The sequence below is a fragment of the Pongo pygmaeus genome, chromosome 3, assembly GCF_028885625.2.
Source record: "Pongo pygmaeus isolate AG05252 chromosome 3, NHGRI_mPonPyg2-v2.0_pri, whole genome shotgun sequence".
Taxonomy (NCBI): domain Eukaryota; kingdom Metazoa; phylum Chordata; class Mammalia; order Primates; family Hominidae; genus Pongo; species Pongo pygmaeus.
Window position 1 is genome coordinate 39,240,566 of NC_072376.2, and position 21,356 is coordinate 39,261,921.

A 21,356-nucleotide genomic window follows, 5' to 3' on the forward strand; every position below is an offset into this window, starting at 1 on the left:
AGTCAAGCACGGCTCACGCCTGTAATCTCAGCACTTTGGGAGGCTGAGGAGGGTGGATCACCTGAGGTCAGGTGTTCAAGATCAGCCTGTAGCACAGTGGCGTGATCTCAGCTCACTGCCATCTCCACCTCTGAGGTTCAAGCAATTCTCCCACCTCAGCCTTCCGCGTAGCTGGGATTACAGGTGCACACCACCACGCCCAGCTAATTTTTGTATTTTTAGTAGAGACGAGGTTTCACCATGTTGGCCAGGCTGGTCTGGAACTCCTGACCTCAGGCGATCTGCCTGCCTTGGCCTCCCAACGTGTTGGGATCACAGGTGTGAGCCACTGTGCCGGGTCTTTTTTTTTTTTTTGAGACCGGGTCTCACCCTGTTGCCCAGGCTGGAGAGAGCAGTGAGTAGTGCAATCTCGGTTCACTGCAACCTCTGCCTCCCAGGTTCAAGCGATTCTAGTGCCTTAGCCTCCCGAGTAGCTGGGACTGCAGGCAAGTAATTTTTGCATTTTGTTAGCAGAGATAGGGTTTCACTTCAGGTGATCCACCAAGTCTTACTCTTGTCGCCCAGGCTGGAGTGCAATGACATGATGTTGGCTCACTGCAACCTTCACCTCGAGGGTTCAAGTGATTCTCCTGTCTCAACCTCCTGAGTAGCTGGGATTACAGGTGTGCACCACCATGCCCGGCTAATATTTTGTATTTTTAGTAGAGACGGGGTCTCTACTAAAGCCAGGCTGGTCTCGAACTCCTGACCACAAGTGATCCACCCATCTCTGCCTCCCAAAGTGCTAGGATTACAGGTGTAAGCTACTGCACCCAGCCAAGACGAACTTTTAAAAACACAGTAGAAACAAAGCAAAGGGCTGATCTCTGGTGGGAATCAACAAACTTTTGAAATATTTCAAAAACTCTCAATTCCTTTTTTGAGACAGAGTCTCACTCTGTCGTTCAGGCTGGAGTGCAATGGCACGATCTTGGCTCACTGCAACCTCCGCCTCCTGGGTTCAAGCAATTCTCCTGCCTCAGCCTCCTGAGTAGCTGAGATTACAGGCGCCTGCCACCACGCCCAGTTAATTTTTGTACTTTTATAGAGACGGGGTTTCGCCATGTTGGCCAGGCTGGTCTCAAACTACTGACCTTGTGATCCATCCGCCTCAGCCTCCCAAAGTGCTGGGATTACAGGCATGAGCCAACGCACCAGGCCTCAATTCCTATTCTTTAAAAGAGTTGAAATCGGTAGTATAGGAAAAGGATACCATTACGGGTGACCATACAATTTTTTTTTTTTTTTTTTTTTTTTTGGAGGCAGAGTCTCCCTCTGTCACCCAGGCTGGAGTGCAATGGCGTTATCTCAGCTCACTGCAACCTCCACCTCCGGGGCTCAAGCGATTTTCCTGCCTCAGCCTCCCGAGTAGCTGGGATTTCAGTGCCGACCACCACGCCCCAGTAATTTTTTTATTTTTAGTAGAGATGAGGTTTCACCATGTTGGCCAGGCTGGTCTTGAACTCCCCACCTCAGGTGATTCGTCTTCCTTGGCCTCCCGAAGTGTTGAGATTACAGGTGTAAGCCACTGTGCCCAGCCAGACCACATAAATTCTTATAAAGTGGGTGGAGGTAAGCAGAATCATTTTTGGAAAGTATAGCGGGGGTGGGGGGGTGGGGGGCAGGAAAGTGTGTGGCAATACACACAAGTTTAAAATGTAGCATGTGCATTGAAGTGTTGGCTGTAGATTTCCTACCCCTACGGAAAAACTGTAATAATCTCCATGGAAAAAATCCACTTGTTAAATTTTAAAATTTACCTTATTCTTTACTGGGTCAATATTCTTTACAGGTGTGACTGAAATAATCCTCACAGGGTTCTCTTCATTTTCACTAACTCCAGTTTCTGCTGCCTCTGAACTCTGTTCTCTGTTTAAGACAAATAAACCAAGACTTCATATTTCCATGAAGAGAAAGTTCACTCTCTCACCATACCAATAAAGAAAGGCTTAGGCTGGTTTCGAAATCTTGACAAATGAAACAACAACAGCAAGATTCGGATACTCTGTAGTTATAGACTATTGCTTTAAAAATATCATTTTCCATTTAGCTTTGATAAAGTGGTATCAATTTCCATTTTGCTTTAATAACATTAAGACAGAAATGACTGCCTAAGACTGCTTGACAAAAGGGTTAATCATCAAGAGACAAAATAACACAACCACTGTAAGCTTTATCTTTTGGGAATAGAAAATCCTAAAATAAAAATAAAACTACAGACCATAGTATAGTTGTCATTTCCACAGTGTTCTACAAAAAAGGGGGCTGTCAGAAGAGGCTATTTGGTAGGTATTTGAGGCCCCACTATTCTTTAAACCATGTTAACTGATTTCATATCTTGGGCTTCATTTTTGCTAAAAGTGGTTTAAAACATCATTGGTTGAGTTTATTCTTAAGATTTCATGTGTAAGAATAATATCTATAAAAACCACAATATTAAGTGTTCCTAAGAGTAGGGTCAGAAATGATAAAGGTTTGACGTGACGGATATCCTAATTACCCTGATTTGATCACTATACATGCTATGCATATACCAAAATATCACAAACACCCCATAAATATGAACAATTATTATGTATCAAAATAATTATGTTTATGAAAAAAATTGCAGGTAGAAATTCTTATGCAGTAGCTAATATACTGAATACTTAACATGTTAAAATAAACATGGAATATTTTTGTAAGTAGAAAATGTTAGAACAATGTAAACTTATCGTATTATATACATATATATATATATTTTTTAAAAGACAGGGTCTTAGGCCGAAATGAAATTATGTAATCACAGCTGATATAGCCTAGAACTCCTGGGCTCAAGTGATCTTCCTGCCTCCGCCTCCTGAGCTCCCAAGTAGCTCGGACTACAAGTGTATGCCCCCATGTTGCCTAGGCTGGTTTCGAACTCCTGGGCTCCAGTGATATCCTTCCTTGGCCTCCCAAAGTGCTGGGATTACAGGTGTGAGCCATCACACATGGCCTTTTCTTTTTTTTAAGAGACAGGGTCTTGCTTTGTCACCCAGGCTGGAGTGTAGTGGAGACATCATAGCTCACTTTAGACTTGAACTTCTGGCCTCAAGCGATAATCCTGCCTTGGCCTACTAAAGTGCTGGGATCACAGCCGTAAGGCACTACACCCAGCCCTCCTATACTAATTTGAGTTAAAAATTAAAAAGCATTTCAAATTTATTTAAAAGTTAATGTTTTCATAGTTTTCCTAAGGGTTGAATTTTCTTATGTATAAAAAATAAATATTTTGGGCCAGGCGTGATGGTTCATGACTGTAATCCCAGCACTTTGGGAGTCCAAGGTGGGCAGAGACTAGCTTGGCAATCATGGTGACACCCTGTCTCTACTAAAAATACAGAAATTAGCTGGGAGTGGTGGTGTGTGCCTGTAAGCTCAGGAAGCTGAGGTGCGAGAATCACTTGAAACCGGGAGGTGGAGGTTGCCATGAGTTGACATCCCATCACTGCACTCCAGCCTGAGTGACGGACAGAGACACTCTGTCTCAAAAATATTAAAAATAAGTATTTTGATATAAATTGGTTGTATTATTAATTCTTAAATTATTTTGTTAACTTTTCTATACACTTAGAATGCTATATATTAATAGTTTCAAAGTGTGCAGTACATTCTTGATTTCCTCATTGAAAATACTAAAATGTGCCCAGGTGCAGTGGTTTGCGCCTGTAATCCCAGCACTTTGGGAGGCTGAAGCGGGTGGATCAGTTGAGCCCAGGAGATCGAGCCCGACCTGGGGAAGATGATGAAACTCCATCTTTACGAAAAGTACAAAAGAAAATTGGCTGGGGGTTGGTGGTGCATGCCTGTAGTCCCAGCTACTTGGGATGCTGAAGCGAGAAGATACCTAGAGCCCACGAGTCTGAGGCTGCGGTGAGCTATGATCCTGCCACTGCCCTCCAGCCTAAGCACCAAAGTGAGACCCTGTCCCTTAAAAAAAAAAAAAATTACATAAAATTAAGGGAAAAAAAAAAAAAATACTGGCTGGGTGCGGTGGCTCAAGCCTGTAATCCCAACACTTTGGGAGGCTGAGGCAGGTGGATCACCTCAGGTCAGGAGTTCGACACCAGCCTAGCCAACATGGTGAAACCCTGTCTCTACTAAAAATAAAAAATTAGCCGGGTGTGGTGGCAGGCGCCTGTAATTCCAGCTACTGAGGAGGCTGAGGCAGAATTGCGTGAGGCCGGGAGGCGGAGGTTGCAGTGAACCAAGATCGCGCCATTGCACTCTAGCCTGGGCGGGGACAAGAGTGAGACGTCGTCTCAAAAAAAAAAAAAAAAAAAAAAGAAAGAAAGAAAAGAAAATACTAAAATTCATCAATATTATTTTGTACCAGAACGCCGCTAATGACAGAAGACCATTTTATGAGACAGCATTTTAGGAATAAAAGATAAACCAAGTAGTGAGTGCTAGTAACAAAATAATTGGAGAGAAAAGTTGCCTTGATCGATTTCCGGTTGAAGGGTTCAGCTCTGAATTTACATTAATATTGCTTCCAGTCTCAGTGCCAGTGCTTCTAACATAGGGTTTCCTTCCCGTTGCTGATAAAGGCTTATTTACTGCACCTAGTACTCCAGCAGGCTTTGGCTAAAAACAAAAACAAAAAACCCCCCAAAAAAACACACACGTTTATACCTTACCATGTATACATGTAAATTTAGACACAAGTAAGAGATATTGTTAAGTGCTAATTAGTTAAATTTACCAGAAATGTTCATTCTGGGCCAGGCATAGTGGCTCCTGACTGCAAATCCCAGCACTTTGGGAGGTGGATCACTTGAGGCCAGGAGTTCAAGACCAGTCTGGCCAACAGAGTGAAATCCAACCTCTACCAAAAATACAAAAGCCAGGTGTGGTGGTATAAGCCGGTAGTCCCATCTACTCGGTAGATTGAGGCATGAGAATTGCCTGAACCCAGAAGGTGAAGGTTGCAGTGAGCTGAGATCGCACCACTGTACTCCAGCCTGGGCGACAAAATGAGACTGTCTCAAGAAAAAAAAAAAAGTTCATTCTGTAAAATAGTGTTTGGTTGCCTTAATACAATCAAAAGTCATAAGCATATCTCCACTGAATAATAACTAGCTAATATTAATTTATCCTTTACTATTCAATCAAAATACAAAGTTCCCCTAAAATACAGCAAAATACATAATAAACGCTCCTATAAACAAACTATCGGATATATATATATAGTAATAGTTTAGGAACTGTTTACAAAAAACTAAATTTCATTTTGCTGTTTTAGGTGTCACCATATTACTTACATAGAACATGAATTGTCTAATTCATTAGTAGTATAAAATTACTTCTTTTATCTTATATACCTAAGTTGGTTATAGCATTTCCCAGGAAAGTCTTCTTTGTGAATTGTAAATAAACTGTGCTTAACATTACTGATGAGAACACACAGTGGCAATTCAGAGGAGTGGTTGCTGGCAGAAAAATTCTAAAAGCATGGCTGCTTTACATGCTTTAAATCCATAATGTGATCCCTAAGAATCAGGAACTATACAATCTAGTGGTCATTTAAAGGTATTTCCAGGAATAGCAGAAGCAAGATACACATGAAACAAAGATCTCAAAATTATTAAGTACATAATACCTTTCCTGTTAACAGAAGTACTCTTGTCTCTTCTGAAATATAACTCTTATCGTTACAGAAGTCCTATAAAAAAAAAAAAAAAGAAAAAGAAAAAAGAAACATCAATCAAAGGGAACATAAGTATTTTAATTATCTCAATAAGGCTTTTTAGGTATTGTGCCTTGCAATAATAAATACATTCGTGCTAACACATATACCAATTCATCAAACAATCAAAACATTTAATGAGCCATACCATAAGTCTAGCTTTAAATTAAACTGATGGCACGCAGACTTAGGCAAATGTCAAAGATAAGTTTCCTAAATCACACGGTAAATAAAGCACACCCATGTTTTCATATGGTTCAATGCAGTTTATTCATTAAATTTATTCACTGAATTCCACCACATCATAAACTCAGGCCGGGTGTGGTGACTCACGCCTGTGAGCCTCATCCCAGCACTCTGGGAGGCCAAAGTGGGTGGATCACCTGAGGTCAGGAGTTCGAGACCCGCCTGGCCAACATGGTGAAACCCTGTCTCTACAAAAAATACAAAATTAGCTGGGCCGGGTGGCACGCGCCTGTAATGCCAGCTACTCAGGAGGTTGAGGCAGGAGAATCGCTTGAACTCGGGAGGCAGAGGTTGAGGTAAGCCGAGATCGTGCCATTGTACTCCAGCCTGGGTGACAAGAGTGAAACTCCATCTCAAAAAACAAACAAAAACAAAAAAAAACACAAAAAACTGTTTCTTAGAACCTTAAGTAGACCAACTGTCAAAATACAATTAAGTGAATTATGTTCTTTGACAGCTGTGATATTAACAATACACGATTTAAACCAAATGTGCAAAATGATAGCACTTCGAGAGTTGTATCTATATAAAAATTAGGAGTTCAAACTTGATCTCTTGATGCCTTTTCCTGCTTAATATCTGAAAATGGTAAACAAAGCACAATGTTGTGTCAGTGAAGCAAAACTAGCTACTAAACTCAAGAAATATAATTAAGTTTTAAATAATCCCATTAAAAAATATTTTTTATTGTATTAAATTTACCTTCACAGAAGTAGGAAAGAACAAAGTGTGCCTGTGAGGAAATCACAGTTTTGTCATGTGTGCTAGGCAAAGCTGTATCATTTCTTTTGCACAAAGTCTTCTATGCAGCTAAAATAAACATCAAGAAACCTGTGTACCAAAGTTCATTCACTTCATTCATAAAGATATACTATAGCTTCACTAGGTTCACTAACTTCACAAACCTAGTGTTCTAGGGTTTATGAATTTATAACACATTAAAAGCAACATGTTACATAAATAACGAACGTTGCATACTGAAAATAGAAAAACCTAAGTTATTATTAAGAAGACTAAAACACTGTAACACTGAAGGTATCAGAAGAAAAAAAAAACCAAAAATTGTTATCTATGAGTCCAGATAAGGTGTAGTGACAAGTAGGAATTTAATTCTTGATGATGGTATCACCACTGTTACGAAGATTCTATTTGGTACTATTCTATTCATGATGGTCCTGGGTCAGCAACAGGATTAATTTTAATTCAACAGCTCACTTAAGAATATTTTATAGGCTGGGCATGGTGGCTCATGCCTGTAATCCCAGCACTTTGGGATGCTGGAGGTGGATTGATCACTTGAGCCCAGGAGTTTGAGGCCTGGCCAACATGATGAAACCACCTGTCTACAAAAAAGTTAAAAAATTAGCCAGGCATGGTAACACATGCCTGTAGTCACAGCTACTCGAGAGGCTGAGGTAGGAGAACTGAGCCAGGGAGTTGGAGGCTGCAGTGGGCCAAGATCAAGCCACTGCACTCCAGCCTGGGTGATGGAGACTCAAAAAAAAAAATTTATACAGATCAGTGGATTCAATTAGATAGCATACTTTTGCAAATTCTCATTATTTCTATCAAAAGCAAGGCACAGTTAAGTGTTCAATACTAAATCAGTAATAAAAATCAGATTACATTTTAGCAAACTTTTAGTAATGTATGGCATTCAAAGTAGGAAGCTCCATTTATTTCTTGGAATGCGCATTTGGAGAATTCTCTAAGCTAGGGGTCTCCAACCCACGAGCTGCAGACTGGTATGGGTTATGGGTCATGGGTCTGCGGCCTGTTAGGAACTGGGATACACAGCAGGCAGTGAGTGGCTGGCGAGCAAGCATTACCACCTGAGCTCTGCCTCCTGTCGGATCAGCGGCAGCATGAGATTCTCACAGAAGCACAAACCCTATGGCGAACTATGCCTGCGAGGGATCTAGGTTGTGTGCTCCTTATGAGAATCTAACTAATAATGCCTGATGACCTGAGGTGAAACAGTTTCATCCTGAAACCATCTCCCCACCTCAATTTCTCTGTGGAAAAATTGTCTTCCACGAAACTGGTCCCAGGTGTCAAAAAGGTTGGGAACCACTGCTCTAAGGGGATCATTACTGAGGCATATATATACATTTATAGGAGAAAGTGAAACAAGTTTAAAACACCACCTAACAGCAGGAAATAAATAAAAGCTTTTAAAAATCCAAATTAGCTGGAAAAACTTACAGAGCCTGGGTTAGCTGAAAAATTTACTTACATGGGAAACAATTTGCTGAAATGAAAGCAGAATAGATGCGCACTGTGTATTAATTAATAACAACATTCATTGAACGGTTTTATGTGATAAACTCTTCATATACACCTAGATATTAGTAATTGTCCATATGTATTATTAACATCTGCATTATAAAGATGAAGAAATTGAGGCTTAGGGGAGGGTACTTGTCCCTCCTTACACTGTGACAAATATTTAAAATTTTTCTTATCTGCGAAAATACTAACCATGTTTCAATAAAATGAGATTAAAATAATTTTAAAAATCTGAAAACTCTTTCTAATACTAGAAATTCCTAGAATAAACATAAGATCAACAATATGTGTAGTCTTCTGTTCAAGTCAGAATAATGTTCAGGGCTGTGTAAGACAATCTCCCACTCTTTGATAAACCCAGATTTTTTTTTATTCTGTAGTCAAGACAATTCAACATTTGCCACAATGGTTGACGGTAATTGAAATTGAAATCAGTTTAGTGTGGTAGGAAAAACGAAAGGAAGAAAATTACCTTTTCAGGTTGTGTAAAAAATTTCATTGGGAGGACTGGGTCCTTTGGTGAATCTGCATTGCACAAAGCACTTTTACTATTTATAACACAGAGAGCCACATCACATACTGTATACAGTTTCTAGGGAGGAAAACGAATCATATATAACTTTTAGTATTGCAAAATAATCATAATTACCAATTCCACTAAATGTATAAATTAGAGTTAAAAAAAGGATACTGTGGTTGTTATTTATTCCTTGAACATTCCATATTTCTGTTCAGCATTGTTTATGCAGCCTTCTGATAAATAAAAATCCCTCTATATGAATTTAACATGGATGCCATTATGCATGGAAAATAACAAACGAATGAACCAACCCAAAGAAAGCACACAAAAAGAATAAGCATTTGTCTGTAACTCTTACTGTAAGTTTGTAATATAGCATAGTTGTACATTTTATTCTTATCCTCTTGCTCTAAGGTTATAATGTCTTTTCAGAGTACTAAAGATTCTTGAAATAAAATTCACTTGTAATGAAGTGCAATAAAAACTGACTACACATTTACTTTTGTAAATATTCTAAAATTTAAATTATTACTTATGGCCAAAAAAAAAAAAAAACAAGTGGGACAATATATTTTTCTATTACATCTTAACACCCACTGGCCTAACACTCATCTTACTTCATTTGTCTTGGATTCATCTGGAGACTGGGCATCTCTGGTTAACTTGATGTTCTCTGCCATCTTCTTCATAAAGGCATGGCTATTGTTTTCATTCTTTGTCATTAAAACTTCAAGCATGAACCATAGGCACCTAAATGTAAACATATTAAAGAGACTAGATGTAGATAGATGCTTTAGCTTAAAGCAATAAATATGTTAGCTGGGAATTTCTGTTGTCTGAATAAAATAAAATGATCAACCTTAATGACTAATACATGTTATTATCCTAATAATAATATTCTATTCAAATGGAAAATTAAAGCATAAAATAACATATAAAAAATGAAAACATAGCTTAATATGAGAAAGTCTGACAGTTTCATAAGGCATATAAAGATTCACCCTAGCTGGATATGGCGGCTCACGCCTACAACCTCAGCACTTTGGGTGGCTGAGGTGGGTAGATTGCTTGAACCCAGAAATTCGAGGCCAGGCGTGGTGGCTCATGCCTGTAATCCCAGCACTTTGGGAGGCTGAGGTGGGCGGATCAAGAGGTCAGGAGATCGAGACCATCCTGGCTAACACGGTGAAACCCCGTCTCTACTAAAAATACAAAAATTAGCTGGGCGTGGTGGCAGGCACCTGTAGTCCCAGCTACTCGGGAGGCTGAGGCAGGAGAATGGCGTGAACCCGGGAGGCAGAGCTTACGGTGAGCTGAGACTGCGCCACTGCACTCCAACCTGGGTGACAGAGCGAGACTCTGTCTCAAAAAAATAAATAAATAAATAAATAAATTCGAAACTAGCCTCGTGAGACCCCATCTCTACAAAAAAATACAAAATTTAGCTGGGCATGGTAGTGGGCACCTGTAGTCCTAGCTACTTGTGGGGCTGAGGTGGGAGGATCGCTTGTGGTTGCAGTGAGCCATGATCACACCACTGCACTCCAGCCTGGGCAAAAAAGTGACTCCCTCTCAAAAGAAAACACAGATTCACCCTATAGGTAAGTTTAGATAATCTGATACAACACCCAGCAATAATGAGCAAATCAACACACAGCAGTCTTGGAATTTTGATTATTTGTAAGCTATGCAGAAGTTCTACAATTGGTATGCAGTTCTGCCAAGAAACAAGTCTAAGTTGCATGTATTATGAGGCTGATGTGTGTGGTACCCAGCCACTCAATTAAGGAGTCACAATCTCAAACCACTTTTGTTATTCCACACTTGTCACTGTATATTCATTTAACACATTGTGTCTAAAGGGAACATTTGAATTTCTAAGTAAAAGTGAACCCCAAATCAGGCTGAACATTAGAATTGTTTGGATAACTTAAATAGACAAATCTGGAAATGGGGCCTGTTTTTACAAAGATCCCAGGATTTTCAGGCAGTGACACGACTACTGCATTCCTGCATCAACAGGGGAGAAACTATTTGATGATACTCTGTAAAAGCTTCTTTTCCTACATTCCACATAATTGTTTTAAGAGACTATTGTAGCATGCATTAGTTTTTTAGCTTAACAGCTTAAATGATAGTTGGTTGTTTCAATAATATTTATTAACTTTGGCAAAGAGTTGTCAACTCTACTTAGATATTGGATAGCTGCTAGAATCCTGATCAAAGAAAGGAACAGAATAATGAATAATAACAAATATAATAAAAATTAGCAAATATTTAATGAGTGCTTACTATCTACTAGGCATTAGGCTAAGCACTTTACCTTCATATAATCCTCATAACTCTATAAAGAATAAGAAAAATCATCACCATTATATATAGAATCTATTTTTTTTTTTTTGTGGTCTGTCTTTTGAGACAGGGTCTTGCTTGCCTCTCAGGCTGGAATGCAGTGGCATGATCACAGCCCCGGCAGCCATGGTGTCCTGGGCTCACACTATCCTCCTACCTCAGCTTCCTGAGTAGCTGGGACTATAGGCATGAGGCACCACATCTGGCTAATTTTTATAGAGCTGGGGTTTCGCCAGGTTGCTGACTGGTCTTGAACTCCCAGGCTCAAGCAATCTACCTGCCTTGGCCTCACAAAGTGCTAGGACTGCAGGCGTAAGCTACCACGCCTGGCTATCTAAATATTTTTTTGAGGCATTAAGTAACCTGTTTAGGGTCACAGAGATAAAAAGATGGAGCTAGGATTAGAACCAGGTCTGCTTTTATACTTTTAACAAAAATACACAAAATAAATATAATAAACATTATCTGAGCAACTATATACTAGACAAAGGTGACAACACTGAACACATCGGTTCTACAGATTTGAGGATTCTATTTGTTTATATAAACACTGAAATCATTTCCTTAATTCTTGGGTCAGAATTCTGTTGAGTCTCTATTAACTTGAAGATCTGTTTGATCCCTTTCCACAGAAGTATAGGGTCAGGATTACTCTCAGTTTTAGGGGATAAGGTGAGGAAGCATTCCTATGCAGGGTTTCTTTAAAAAGTTGTAACAAAAAAATCTTGCAATAAGGTTTTAAACATTAGTATATATATAAAATACTTGAATGTACATCAACGTAATAGAGAATTTATTCCTTGAAGTAACTGAAAAAAAGTATGATTGTCTTGTGATAAGAATGCCAATTCCACCTTAATTTTATGCAAATATGCTGAGACTAATGTGCTATCTAACATGAATCAATTGACTCAATAAATTTTAGTACTTGGAAGTTGTTCAATATAATGTTATGTTTAAAACACGATACAAAACAATACATATATGTATTATAAAACAATATATAATAGATATTAAAATGGCATTTCTTGAAATTAGCATATGTTGAAATCCCTGGGGCCATGTCTCATTTCTGCATCCTCAATACTGCCCAAGAAATGTAATCATTAATGTTTACCCATCCTACGAAGTACACAGATTCCCATGATCCTCTGCTTCTTCTTGCCTTATCCAAGGGAGCTAATTCCTCTCCATCTCACATCTTTTCACTGAGCTCTCTGGAATATACTTTCCCCCCAAAAAGAAACTTCAATGAATGCTCACTTCACCTTTTTGCCGTAACTGAAACCATACCCCCACCCCAAGAATGCTTGCCTTGCATTCCCCTAAAGTTGTAACTGCGCATTCTATTAGATGATGCATACTTAGGGTCAGAGAGTGGGTTCAGCTTCTATCATCCCCAAAGCTAATTCCAGTTATTCTTCCAGGTTTATGTGCAATTACTTTTAGGAGGCTTGTGCCATTTAGCTGCTTCTACCATCCTCTCCTTGTCAACGTTATCTATCAGCTTCCCTATGTTCCTTGTGTTGATTTAGTTTCTGGCTGACATTTTTCCTTGACTCCATCTTTAAGTCCTGCCAATTTTCTGGGCAACCTATTCAACACGATTTCCTAATTCCTTGGCTGTTCCAATCCTGGTAAATTTTATCTTTGCCTAAGACATTTCACTGCCTCAGACATTCCTAGACTTTGTTAATCTTTAGAAATTGTTCGCCTGTGAAATTATATTCACTGCAGCCTACCTCCTGGGCTCAAGCAACGCTCCTGCCTCAGCAGGGACTGAGTAGTTGGGACTACAGGCACACGTTACAACACCAAGCCAATTCAAAAAAATTATTTGTAGAGATAAGGTCCTGCTATGTTGCTCAGGCTGGTCCTGAAATCCTGGACTCAAATAATCCTCTTGTCTTGGCCTCTCAACATTTTAATCACTTTTTTGAAAACAGTATCAACTCTCTTAACAATTTTCCTTCTGGTACACTTGCTTTGAAAAACTCAAGAACAATCCAAATCTTTGGCTTCTTGACAGCTATATTTAGAATTGTTTAATGCTACAGAAAAACTATGTAGCTGAGAAGCTTGATATAATTATAAATCTAAAATTTTTAGCTTGGTACTTTATACTAGCCAGCTATCCTATGTGTTACCAGGATTTTTAGCTACTTCTTCACAGCAGCTGTTTCCAATCTTTACTCTACTCGTATCTATTTCTGTCACCCTCACCTACCAGCAGACTCTGCTCCTATATCATTTAGAAACCTAAGTCATTAGATGAGACTTCCTCAACTACTTAACAGCAGTCCTGGAAAATTATTTTTATTTCCTGGCCTTCCCTTTATCTATCTTTAAGATCCCACCACCCCACAAATTCTTCTTTTTGAAGACCTCACCTCAATTTATTACCATTGTTTCTTTTACCTATAACCACACTTTTTCCCCTGGCTCCTTAAATACTTCCTATTGCCTTCTTCCTCCCCAATTCATAGCCAATTTTTAAAAAAGATTTGTCTAAACAATATGTATTCCTTATCTTTTGGCAATTTGGCTTTCACCTGCATTCTTTACTGCAGCTGCCCCTGCCAAGGTTATCAGTGAGTGCTTTGTTGCTAAACACATTTTAAACAATTTTTCCAACCAGTAAGCAAATAAACACAGTTTGTTGTTAAATTCAAAGGACACTTATTAGCTGTGTGACTTTAACCTTGCTGATATCTTCATTTGTAAAATGGGAACAACAGGATGGGCGCGGTGGCTCACGCCTGTAATCCCAGCACTTCGGAAGGTTGGAAGTGGGTGGATCACCTGAGGCCAGGAGTTTGAGACCAACCTGGCCAACATGGCGAAACTCCACCTCTTAAAAAAAATACAAAAATTAGCCGGGCATGGTGGTGCATGCCTGTAGTCCCAGCTACTCGGGATGCTAAGGCAGAAGAATCGCTTGAACCTGGGAGGCAGAGGTTGCAATGAGCCAAGATCACACCACTGCACTCCAACCTGGGCGACAGAACAAGACTCCATCTCAAAACGTAAACAAAAACAAAAATAAAATGGGAACAACAGTAATTATCCCATTGTTCTGAAGAACAAATGAGGTAATATTTCCAGTACGCATAACATATAATAAAAAACCAATGAATGTTAGCTGGTTCCTGATCATTTTTCCAAACTGCTGTTCCTTTGACCTCCAATATTCTTCTTCTAGGTCGTTTTCTGATTCTCTGTTCTTTCCAGTAGTGATATGTCTGAAGTCTACACTATTAGAAGTTCTGCTCTACAGATTATTTTTTTCTTCCTCCTCTTTTTAACTTCTGACTCTGTCCAAGTGTGAGTTATGTGCCTATTCTAGGTACTCCCACAATAGCAGAGCATATATCACGTATCATATTGTAACCACCTCTTTATCTTTCTTCATCTTCCATTAGATTGTAAACCTTATGGGAATATATATGATATTCATATTACATAACCTCACAACCCAAGAACCTAGTGTACCTGGCACATTGAAAGTACTCTAGAAATATTTGTTAAGGAAATATGAACATATGAAGAAGAAAAAGTGTTGAAAGATACAGACCAAATTGTTAACAGCAATGAAGGGCTTTTAGGGGGTATAATTATGAATATTTATTTTCTTCTTAATGAATTCATTTTCAATTTTTTCTTACTGAATATCAATAAAGGAGAAAGGTAATTATTAAACATTAAAGGCTATATTTAAGTAAGATTTTTCAAATTCAAATACATTATTACTGATGTCAGAAAAATGGCAGAGTAAGAAATTTCAGATATCAATTGCAACAACAAAACAACTACTAAAAGCTGGAAAAAAACAATCATAATCACCTGTGCAGAACTCTGGAACCTCATGGGACCCAGCAACCAGGGGGTAAACACCTGGTTTGATGGAGAGAGAAGGGATGAACCTCAACAGTGAAGGGAATCTATGTGAGGGTCACAGGCTGACCATAAAGATAACAGAACTATAACTTCAAGGTCTACACAAAACAAGGAATACAGACTTTGTGAAAGTAGTTTGGAAAAGTCAGAATGGTGGACTGCGCCCTACAAGAACCAAAAGCAATCTAGAAAGAGAGGAAGAACCAGATTTTTAGAGTTATCACATTATAGTACTTAAAATGTCCAATTCCTAACAAAAAACTACAAATCACATAATCAGGCAAATATGACTAATTCACAGGGGAGAAGAAAGAATTAGGAATTAACCCTGAGGAGGCCCAGATTTTAGAGTTACTAGTCAAAGACATTAAATCAACTGTCTTAAATATGCTCAATGAGATAAAAGAAATAAAGATAATCATATGTATGAACACGTAGAGAATACTGATAAAGAGGCAGAAATAATTAAAAGGAACCAAGTAGGAATTCCAGGACAGAAAAGTGTAACAGCTGAAATTAAAAATTCACTCTAGAAGGATTCAATGGCCGACTACAGCAGGCAGAAAAAAGATTCAGTAAACCTGTAGATAAGGCAATTGAAATACTCAGTCTGAACAGAAAGCAAAGAGAATGAAGAAAAACAGAATCTAACAAACCTGCAAGAAACAATCAGAAATACTAACATTAGACATCATGGAATTCCCAAACAGAAAGACAGAAAGTGGCAGAAAAAATATTTGATGAAATAATGGTCAAAAACTTGCAAATTTTATGAAAGATGTGAATTTATACATCCAAGAAACTCAGTGATCTCCAAGCAGGATGAAATCTGAAACCCACACTGAGACACATTAGGGTCAAATGGTTGAACATTTGATAAAGAGATAAAGGATAAAGGTCTCTTGAAAGCAGCCATGAAGAAGTGACTCATGTTAAAGGATCCTCAATAAGAATAACAGCTGATTTCTCATCAGAAATCATAATGGCCAAGAGGCAGTGGGATGACATCTTCAAGTTCTAAAAAAACAAAAAACAAGAAAACCCCAACAACTTGTCAACCAAGAATCTTATATTCTATATAACATTTGTCTTTGTCCAAGAATAAAGACAAAATCAAAACATTTTCCAAATAAACAAGAGCAAAGGGAATTTGTCATTAGTAGACCTGTCTTATGAGAAATGCTAAAGTGAGTCCATCAGGCTGAAATGAAAGAACACTATATAGTAATTTAAAGCCATAAGAAGAAATAAGTAAATCTGGTAAAAGTAACCATACAGGTACATTTAAAAGACAGTATTATTGTACTTTGGCTCATAACTCACTTCTTTCATATATGATTTAAAAGGAAAATGTGGCTGGGTGCGGTGGCTCATGCCTGTAATCCCAGAACTTTGGGAGGTCAAGGTGGGTGGATCACCTGAGGTCAGGAGTTCAAGACCAGCCTGGCCAACATGGTGAAACTTCGTCTCTACTAAAAATACAAAAATTAGCCGGGCGTGGTGGCGGGCACCTGTAATCTCAGCTACTCGGGAGGCTGAGGCAGGAGAATTGCTCGAACCTGGCAGGTGGAGGTTGCAATGAACCGAGATCACGCCACTGCACTCCAGCCTGGGCAACAGAGTGAGTGTCTCAAATAAATACAAAAATAAATAAATAAATAAAAGGAAAATGCATAAAACAGTAACTGTAAATCTAAGTAAATGGGAATATAGCCTATAAAGATGTGATTCGTGATAATAAAAAATACAGGGAGGGAAAATACAGATGTAGAGGAGCAAAGTGTCCATATGCTATTGAAATAAATTTGCTATTATTCAAACTAGGTTGTTAGAAGTCTGAGATGTCAGCTGTGATCTAAAACCTAATGAAATAGCTAAAAATGGCCAGGCACAGTGGCTCATGCCTGTAATCTCAGCACTTTGGGAAGTCGAGGCAGGTGGATCAAGAGGTCAGGAGATTGAGACCATCCTGGCTAACACGGTGAAACCCTGTCTCTACTAAAAATAGAAAAAATTAGCTGGGCGTGGTGGCAGGCGCCTGTAGTCCCAGCTACTCGGGAGGCTGAGGCAGGAGAATGGTGTGAACCCGGGAGGTGGAGCTTGCAGTGAGCTGAGATTGCGCCACTGCACTCCAGCCTGGGGGACAGAGTGAGACTCCGTCTCAACAAAAAAAAAAAAAGAAAGAAAAAAAGAAAGAAATAGCTAAAAATATTTACAAATGAGAAGTCAGAAGGTTCACCACAAAAAAGCCAACTAAATACAAGAGAAAGAGGCAAAATTGGAGGAATTCAACAAAAAACAAATAAGACATGCAGAAAATATACAGCTATTTCGCAAAACTAACTCCTTCCTTTTCAGTCATTACTTTTTTCTTTTATTTTTTTATTTTATTATTATACTTTCAGTAATTACTTTTAATGTAAAAGGATGTAAAAGATATTTCATGTAACAGTAACCATAAGAGAGATAAGTGGCTATTTTATTATTAGATAAAACAGATTTAAACTCAAAAAGGTAAGAAGAGACCACAAGGACTATAGTGATAAAAGGTCAATACAGCAAGAAAATGTGACTGTAATAAATATACACAAAACAAACAAGAAAGTCCCCAAATCTATGAAGCAAAAAATGGACAGAATTGAAGGGAGAAATAGTGAGTGCCTTAATAAGAACTGGAGACACCAATAACCCATTTTCTTTTTTTTTTTAATTTTAAAAAATAGAGACAGTCTCACTATGCTGCCAGGCTGGTCTCAAATTCTTTGGCCCAAGCAATTCTCCCGCCCTGGCCTCCCAAAATTGCTGAGATTACAGGTGTGAGCCACCACGCCTGGCCAAGAATAAAATGTTTAGAAATAAATTTAACCAAGGAAGACAAAGACCTATACCCAGAAAACTACAGAATAGTGCTGGAAAAATAAATAAATAAATACATAATTAAAATAAAAAATTAAAGGCCTAAATAAATGCAAAGACATCCTGTGCTAATAGATTAGAAGACTTAATACTGGTAAGATAACAATATCACCCAAGGCAATACACAGATTCAATGCCATTCCTATTAAAAGTACAATGGAATTTTTTAGAAATATAGATAAATGCAACCTAAAATTCACAGGAAATATCAAAAGCCAAAACAATCTTGAAAAAAGAACAGAAATCAGACTTCTCAATTCTGAAACTTATTATAAAGTTACAGTAATGACAGAGTCACATGGCATAAGGCCAGGCATACAGACAAATTAAATAGGATTGAGAGCCCAGAAGTAAGCCCTTGCATATATGGTCAATTGATTTTTGACAAGGGTGCCAAAACCAATCTTTGGGGAAAGAACAGTCTCTTCAAAAATGGTACTGGAAAAACTGGATATTCACAAACAAAAGAATGAATCTGAATGTTTACCTTATACCACATGCAACAATTAATTTACAATGGATCAAAGATCTTAACTAAAGAGCTAAAAACTATAAGTCATGGAAGAAAATGCAGTAAAATTTTCTTTTTTTTAAGACGGAGTTTCACTCTTATTGCCCAGGCTGGAGTGCAATGGTGTGACCTCGGCTCACTGCAACCTCCGCCTCCCAGGTTCAAGTGATTCTCCTGCCTCAGCCTCCCGAGCAGCTGGGATTACAGACGCCCGCCACAATGCACGGCTAATTTTTTATACTGTTAGTAGGGACAGGGTTTCACCATGTTGGTCAGGCTGGTCCTGAACTCCTAACGTCAGGTGATCCACTGTGTCCGGCCGAAAACACAGTAAAAAATTTTTATGAACTTGGATTTGGTTCCTTAATTATAACAAAAGTACTGTATAGGCAACAAAAGAAAAAATACACTGGGCTTCATTAAAGTGAAAACTTTTGTGCATCAAAGGATACTATCAAGAATGTAAATCGTATACCTGATAAGAGATAAATACCCAAATATATAAAGAACTTTTACAACTCAATAACAAAGACAACCCAATTAATAAAAGGGCAAAGTCACTGGACATTTCTCCACTTAATTGTATGATTAAAAGTGGTAAAAAACTGCAAATTTTGCTATATATATATTTACCCACAATTAACAAAAAAATTGTTTCTGACATAATAACTTACTAATTTCCATAAAGTTATGTAACTACATATTGAAAAACTTAAAAAAACAAACAAAAAAACAGACTGGGTTTCCTGTCACCCAGGCTAGAATGCAGTAACTGGATCAGAGCTCACTGCAGCCTTCCACTCCTGGGCTTGAGCAATCCTTCCACCTCAGCCTTCCAAGTAGCTGGGATTACAGGTGAGAGCCACCACACCCGCCATGAAAAACATTAGTTGGAACTTCAAATTACATGGTAATTTAAAAATTATGTTTAAAGACACACAAAAGTAGAAATGATTTCAGCAAGATGGCAGAACATCTAGAAAATATTTAAGACAAGAATACCATCTTAAATGCACCTGAAGTAGGGGGAGAAGAACTGAGTGATGCCACCACTGGTAAGACAAACAGTTCAATTTCAGAGCGCACCACCCTGTTCTCCTAAACTGTCAGAACACCACTCGCACACAACTTCCCTAGACTCATGGTTTCTGAGACAAGAGGAACTGGATGTGGAACTCGGAGCTCTCCACAAGTCTGGGAAGCCCACTCCAGTCCTGTCCCATGAGAACCACTGGGAGTGCTAGATGGGCAGAACCACCTGGGATGAACTGGGGACAAAGAGCAGGGCACTGATTGTGCTTGCACTTTGGTGACTACTCACTGCTCCAATCAGTGGGGACACCATGTTGAAGCTACTATGGAAAACAGTATGATGGTTCCTCAGGCTGGGTGTGGTGGCTCATGCCCGTAATCCCAGAAATTTGGGAGACCGAGGTGGGAGGATTGCTTGAGCCCAGGAGTTCAAGACTAGCCTGGGCAACATAACAAGATCCCATCTCTATAAAGAGAGGAAAAAAAAAAAAAAAAGCTTCTCAAAAAACCAAAAACAGATCTGCCATATAATCCAGCAATCTCACTGCTGGATATATATTCAAAATAAAGGAATTCAGTACATCTTGGCCAGGCACAGTGGCTCATGCCTGTAATCCCAGCACTTTGGGAGGCCCAGGTGGGTGGATCACTTGAGGCCAGTAGTTGGGAGACCAGCCTGGGCAACATGGTGAAAACCGGTCTCTACTAAAAATACAAAAATTAGCTGGTCGTGGTGGTACACGTCTGTAGTGCTAACTCCTTGGGAGGCTGAGGCATGAGAATAGCTTTAAGTGGGGAGGCAAAAGTTACAGTGAGTTGAGATCATTCCAGTGCACTCCAGCCAGGGCAACGGAGTAAGACATTTGTCTCAAAAAGAAAAAGGAAAAAAAAGAAAGGAAATTGGTAGATCTAAGAGGTAGATGCATTTGCATGTTTACTGTAGCACTATTTACAACAGCCAAGATATGGAATCAGCCTAAGTGTCCCTCAACAGATAAATTAATTAGGAAAATGGAGGATATACATACATACAATGAAAAATTACTCATCCATAAAAAAGAATGAAATTCTGTCATTTTCAGCAACATGAACAGAACTTGAGCAACATGAACAAAACTTGAAGTCAGTGAAATAAGCCAAGCCCAGAGACAAATATCGCATGGTCTCACTCATATGTGGGCACTAAGAGTGAAGGCCAGGCACAGTGGCTCATGCCTGTAATCCCCAGCACTTCAGGAGGCCGAGGCAGGAGGGTCGCTTGAGTCCACGAGTTTGAGACCAGCCTGGGCAACACAGTGAGACCCCATCTCTACAAAAAATACAAAAATTAGCTGGGCATGGTGGCACATGTAGTCCCAGCTACTCAGGAAGATGAGGTAGGAGATTGCTTTAGCCCAGGAGGTCAAGGTACGATGAGCCCTGATCACACCACTGCACTTGAGCCCAGGGGACAGAGTAAGAACTTGTCTCATTAAAAAAAATAATAGAATAAAAATGAAGATCTTATACAGGCAGACAGTAGAAGGGTGGTTATCAGAGCCTGTCAAGCGTAGAAGGGAAGGGGGAATAAAGAGAGACTGGTTGCCAGGTGCGGTGGCTCACGTCTGTAATTCCAGCACTTGGGGAGGCTGAGGCAGGGGGATCACAAGGTCAGGAGAGCAGCCTGGCCAACATGGTAAAACTCCATCTCTAACAAAAATACAAAAAAAGATTTAGCCAGGAGTGGTGGCAGGCACCTGTAGTCCCAGCTACTCTGGAGGCTGAGATGGGAGAATTACTTGAACTAGGGAGGCAGATGTTGCAGTGAGCCAAGATCATGCAACTGCACTCCAGCCTGGGCGAAA

The 21,356-nt window shown here is 39.2% G+C and overlaps 1 protein-coding gene across 2 annotated transcripts in view; it reads right to left on the bottom strand.

Moving 5' to 3' along the window:
* PDS5A (PDS5 cohesin associated factor A) overlaps window positions 1-21,356 on the bottom strand; it is a 160,158-nt gene that overhangs the window by 20,338 nt on the left and 118,464 nt on the right. For both annotated transcript variants that reach the window (XM_054485487.2, XM_063664480.1), the window contains exons 27-31: window positions 9,422-9,554; window positions 8,757-8,876; window positions 5,663-5,725; window positions 4,502-4,647; window positions 1,800-1,908 (exon numbers count right to left, since the gene is read on the bottom strand). In XM_054485487.2, the coding sequence (XP_054341462.1) occupies window positions 1,800-1,908; window positions 4,502-4,647; window positions 5,663-5,725; window positions 8,757-8,876; window positions 9,422-9,554 (571 nt within the window). The remainder of the gene's footprint in view (window positions 1-1,799; window positions 1,909-4,501; window positions 4,648-5,662; window positions 5,726-8,756; window positions 8,877-9,421; window positions 9,555-21,356) is intronic.